This window comes from Otolemur garnettii, unplaced genomic scaffold (assembly GCF_000181295.1).
Source record: "Otolemur garnettii isolate 467f Iridium unplaced genomic scaffold, OtoGar3 scaffold00164, whole genome shotgun sequence".
NCBI lineage: Eukaryota > Metazoa > Chordata > Mammalia > Primates > Galagidae > Otolemur > Otolemur garnettii.
In genome coordinates this window covers 2,144,376-2,150,221 of record NW_003852559.1, presented here as the reverse complement: position 1 = coordinate 2,150,221, position 5,846 = coordinate 2,144,376, and the positions used below count along the sequence as shown (strand labels likewise).

The 5,846-nt window shown below is 40.1% G+C and overlaps 1 protein-coding gene across 1 annotated transcript in view; it reads left to right on the top strand.

The window, feature by feature from the left end:
• The first annotated feature begins 2,310 nt into the window (after nt 1-2,310).
• SYNPO2 (synaptopodin 2) overlaps nt 2,311-5,846 on the top strand; it is a 183,666-nt gene continuing 180,130 nt past the window's right edge. Inside the window, exon 1 of the mRNA XM_003800063.3 lies at nt 2,311-2,549. Within this exon, the coding sequence (XP_003800111.1) occupies nt 2,445-2,549 (105 nt within the window). The 5' untranslated portion in view covers nt 2,311-2,444. The remainder of the gene's footprint in view (nt 2,550-5,846) is intronic.

The window sequence follows — 5,846 nt, the reverse complement described above, 5'->3', positions numbered from 1 at the left end:
GAGCCTAGAAACCCAAGGGAGAAACAATTTAAGGAGGGCTTCATCATCAACATCAAGGGCTCCACAGAAGCAGGGAGGTCCGAAGTGTCCCTCCCTGGAGCTGTTCTCTTGTGGGGACAGAAGCTAGCCAGGAGTGGGTTAAAGAGGAGAAGTGACATGAGAAAGCAGAGAGAACAAATGCGGACGTTCTTTTCTTTTCCATTTGTTCCTGGAGTTAATTTATGATGTCACTTGTAACTTTTTGGTTTTAAAGAAAGACTTTGGGAAAGTCAATTCACATTTCTGAAGAGACTCAAACTTGGGATGAGTTTGTGGCCCTTGTGACCTTCAAAGTGTCTCCTCCAGTGCGACAGTGTCTGATTTCATTGTTCTCCTTAGTCCAGTGATGAGACACAGACAACGTTACTTGATACCTTTGGCTTTGGGGAAGGATGGGCTGTGTAAATGTTTACTGTATAGCAGATCCTTGAACAATGTCCTTTGTTCAGTGTTGTTTTGTTAGACTCTTGATGAGAAAAAAATAAAATCAGCTCCTGGTGGAACCACCGTCTGTGGAGTTTGGGCCCTCTCTCCGTGTCTGTGCTGGTTTTCTCCAGGTCCTCCAATTTCCTCCCACATGCCAAAGAGGTGCACTTAGGTGAGGTGCTGGGTCAAAATGGTCCCACTGAGAGAGAGAGAGAGAGAGAGAGAGAGAGAGAGAGAGAGAGAACCCTGAGATAGGCTGGTGTCCTGTTCTGTCAATCTGGTTTCCAGCTTTGTTGCCCTGAGTGCTGGGGGAGGCTCTGACTGCCTACAACCCTGAACTGGAATAAATGGGTGGGAAATGAAACAAATGAATAGATACAAATTATCTAAAATAAAAATACATAGTCTATGATAATTATACAAATGTACAATAGGACCACACTCTGCCCGGCGCCCCATACAATTATCTCTTTGCAACTATTTATTCCTTGGTTGAACCCATCACACAACAGGGATCACTCCCTAATTCACCAAAAATTAGGTAAGTGAATCTTACTTGTTTTTTTTTAATCTTTCTCAAATATACGCATAACTCATATTTATTTCAACGTTTAATATTAGAAATGTCTTAGTCTTTATTTTGAAGTTTGGTGATGTTTTTGTAACTAGAAATGAAGGCTACAGGAACTTAACTCTTGTTTATAATTAATTGGCCTATGGTAAAATTGGTTTCATTTTTCCTCCTTTTGCTTAAAGTTGCAGTTTTCAAGAACCCATAGACGACATTAAGTGAGGAATTACTGTCTGGAGCTTCCCCCACCCGACACAGCCGCCAGCGTGTCTGGAAGTCACTTTTGTCTGCTACCGTAAGTAAGAAACGAACTCTCCCAGGCTCTTCTTTATTTAATGTGTTTTTATGTGGTTGAATGTTAGGGAAAATAAAAATGTTCCATTCGTACATTTTTGGTGGGTTGTATTCAGGGATTTAAAACACTAAAATATTTTGGAACATGTAAAACCCACTTTTGTAGCGGACCACCCAGATTCACAACATATGATGAGATTCTAGAAAAATAAGAAACTGGTAGGTGACATTGTACGCAGCTGACTATTAGATTCAGATCTAAAATCAGCAGGAAGGGAGAGAATGGAATACTTATTTAAATTTCAAATACCCCAAACCACGCAACAGATGTCAGAGTAAGAGCCGGTTTCCAGGAGAAGAGGCACATTCTCATTCATCCCGCATCACCCCTTCCTCCTCCTCCTCCTCCTCTTCTCCCTTCTCTATAGATCATAGTTGAGAAAGGTGCTGTGCAGAGTGGAGGTTTTAAACAACAAATGTTTATGCTTTCTTTTATTTCCTCCTCTTATGAGATTAATTCTGCAGGCTGCAGATGGAAAAAATAATCATTTAACCTACTTTAATTCCCTTTTGTCTATTTCCTTCCACAACTCTGAAAACATTTATTTGAGCGAATTTAGTCCTCTAGGAGTTGAATTCTCAGAGCTCGGACTTTGGGCTGTCCCTCCTGGCCTACAGATTAAAACCTTCACGTGTCCTGTACTATTTTTAGAATCATTAACCGTAAGTTTTCCAATCAGATTTTCTTTTTTTAAAAGAGTTCTGGAATTTCATCTGTTAGTACCAGAGAACTTCTGCTCTCCCCGCCGTCCCCGCCCCCTTCTTGTCCCAAGTGGGGACTGTCTCCCAGCGAGCGGCTGCTTTCCCTTCCCCGAAGGTGGGCTGAGCGAAGGAGCGTGACGCAAGAGTGGGCTGTGTCCTGGATGGCAGCGAGCGCCTCTGTCTCCTGGTGAATTATCCCATTAGCGGAGCAAATTGGTGGCGGCGGCTCTGCGCTCCCCGGTCCCGCGTCCTCGGCAGGCTCACGGAGCCCAGGGCACATCCTCAACGCCACCCAAGTTCGTCTGTCGTCCGTCTCTTCAGGCTCTTCATGCTGCCCAACTAAAAGGAAAAAATGGGCACCGGGGATTTTATCTGCATTTCCATGACTGGAGGGGCGCCCTGGGGGTTCAGACTGCAAGGTGGCAAGGAGCAGCAGCAACCCTTACAAGTTGCAAAGGTAGGACCCTGACAAAGGAGGTGTTACCACTGTTCTGTGCTGGGAAGCCGGCGAGGAGGGCAACCTGTTGCTAGTTTTTTCAAGTTCTAATGCAAAAGTCTAGACAGGAGTTTGATTTTTGTGCTGGCGTCGAATTTTTCTAGGATGTGCCTTGTTTTCTAAGAAACTTGGAGAGTAATGTGTACCAAGTATTATGTAATTAACTTGCAATTTATGGAGGAAAAAGAGTGCCTTATTTATCAGCTGGAGAAAACGCCTAGTTAATCACCTTCTTCTGAGGACCAGCAGGACCCCGGGGGAGGTTTCTTGTAAGCAATATTAGAATGTTCAGTTGAGTTACTGTTTTATGTCACTTTACTTAGCTCTGGCAGAGGACTAATGCTCAACTCAGCGTAACCACTTGGCTGGGCTATTTTGGGGACACTTATAAAGTGTTAGTGACATTTATGCCGCATTCATAAAAAGGCCAGTTTGGGGCATCTTTAAAGTATGATGATGTATTTAAAAGAATATGCTTTTAAGGATTTGACGAATAATTGCAAAAATCCAAGTATTGTGTTCCTTCATAGGTACTCATCCAAGGTATTCAAAATACATTGTAACTAGGAGGTAGCGTGGTAATGCACCTAATTACTATTTAAAATGTTTTGTGGTTTTGTTGCTATTAGATTGCTTACACTACCAGTTTGCTCAAGGGGATCTGCTATTGTGTAGCTAGCATTCAATTAAAATGAATTTTAAAAGACATGAAGCTAAGCAAATTTTACCTGATTTTAATCCTAACTTGCAAGCTGTAGTATTGTAGGAAGGAAACTGTCAGGGCATGAGATTAATTTTCTATTTTGTACTTATATTAAAAATTGATCTAGATCTTTATGGAATATATGGAGTACTGCTTTTGTATTTGTTCTTTCTTTTTGGCTTTTACTTAAAAAAAAAAAAAAGGTTTGGTGTTGAAGAGAAGAGTTTCTTTGAAATTTTCTGTTCCCAGGCATCCACCAGAAAGTGCTTTCATAATGCGATGGTGGAATCCTGCCACCTAGTGTAAATTGCAAACATCAAGAAGGAATCATAAAACAAGAGATGAAAAGCAGTTTTATAACTGGGAAGTTCCTCAGAGCTCTCGGGTTCAACTCATTACATTTAGATAAGTAAACAGCCCAGAGAGGTTAAGTAACTTGCCTCAAGTCTTCAGCTGGGAACTAGCAGAGTGGTCAAAGGATCAGATAGCTAGTTTCATTAGGTGTCTTTAGGAGTCAATAGCGAGTAATGACAGATTAAAATCAGAATGCCCGATTCAGTGTATATATAATTCATGACACTGAAGCAGATTTGCCTTGAGTCCAGAATAGCAGTTGGCTGGCTCCAATTACTGAGATTTGGGTTCTAATTCCAGCTCTCTGATCTAACTTGCAGTCTGGCCTTAGGCAAATCCCTGAGCCTTCCTGTCTCATCTGCTGTGTGTGTGTGTTTATGGTGTGTGTGTGTGTGAGAGAGAGAGAAAGAGAGAGAGAGAGAGATTCTGAGTGAGGTTTAAAAAGGAGAGAAATAAGGAAGAAATTGGACTGTAGAATCTGTGAAGTTCTATCTTGCTCAAGTACTCTACGATCCTAACAGTATACAATTTTAGAATCAATCTTTCCTCTACTAATTGAAATATAGTGACAGAAGTGGCCAAAAGTTGTAATTTTCTGGAGGCTCTTTGCAGCCAAGCCGAAAGAACAGAGTGGGTAGTGTGGGTGTCTCAGGAGTTCTGGATGTGCTGATTTCAAAGTGGAACCACCTCATGGCGATTTGTTGAAGAACTGAAGCAAATTGCTAAGGAAAGGTGCCATGGAGGCATTTCTCTGCGGGTGGCATCTTTACTGCCAGGATTCAGTGAAGCTGTTAGGCTGTTTGAGGGTCAAATAATCAAGTCCTACATCCCCTCATTCATATTTCCAAGATACCCAGCCAATATTATTTGTGGTTTTTAAAAGATCATTATTAAAGCATGTAGATGTTGGCTTTAATTTTCTCATTTCTGATGCTATAGAGTTATACATTTAGAAATATAATTATGAAAGCATCTTGTGTGTGTGTGTGCGTGAGAGAGTCAGAGAGACACCATAGCTTTACAATCTACATTTTTGTCTATATGTTAAAACTAACGAGCCTTTTAAAGAAAATATAAGCTCTAAGTTACTGCAGTAATGTCCATTTTTGGTGTTCTTTTTTTTTTTAGGTGAAGCTATGATATTCAATTTCTTAGACTAGCATTGTTTGTTCTAGAACAGTGCCGGAGCAAAGCGCTTGTCATTTTCTATTGTTTTCAAGGCCATGACTGCATTAGGATGACTGTATTTCATTTAAAACATTAAGTCAATTCCGTTCAAGTAATGGTCTCACATTGAGTTCAAGGGGAAGTGAATGTTGCTTGGGCATAGACTTTCTCCTCTCCTAAGGATTGGTGACAGCTTAATAGGGTGAGTCACCTCCAAGTAGGAAGATGCAAGGAAAGAGGCTGAAGGGTGAGGCGGAGGATGGTTTCTGGCAAATAAAATGTTCACAGTTTTGAAGAACATGCAAAAGATTAACTTACAAATTGAGGAAAAGAAATGTTTCAGAAAAATAGTTCATCCAGTATTGAACCACGCCTCTCAAAATGGGAATTCTATAAAGCAGAATTTGTTATTCTGTAGACAATAACAAATTTCGGCTTGTGAAATAGTAATATTTAAATATTTAGATTTTCCATAATTCATTCCTGAATTCAAAACCTACCAGTTTAAAATAGACTAGTCTCATCTTATTGAAGATGATCAGAAATTGAATAACTTTATAATTAACAATAAATACCCCTCCAGTGACTTGGTTAGTCACTTTTGAGATGTGTTCAGATATTTTCAGCACTTGTTAGTTGATTAAACTGTACACAACCCCCAAAGTGTAGAGATAACTAATAGGAATATTAATAACCAAAATCTTTCATGGACATTGAAGCTCAATGCCAGAAAATTCTGTTTTGTTTTAAAAAATAAACTGAATTTTTAAAAGGCCCAAAGAATCAGTAACATAAGCCTGCTTTTTCAATGTTTATATATCTCTTAATTTATATCCTAAATATATGTGATGGGAAACAAATAAATCTAATGCTTAGTCAGAGGATAATACTCTGCAAAGTATATCTTCAAGAGATCATGCCCAGAAATTTACCCAGACAAAAACCCCCACTGTGTGTGTTCCAATGGCCTTATAAAAAGAATGTTAGTGGGCAGTGCCTCTGTGGCTCAAAGGAGTAAGGTGCTGGCCCCATAT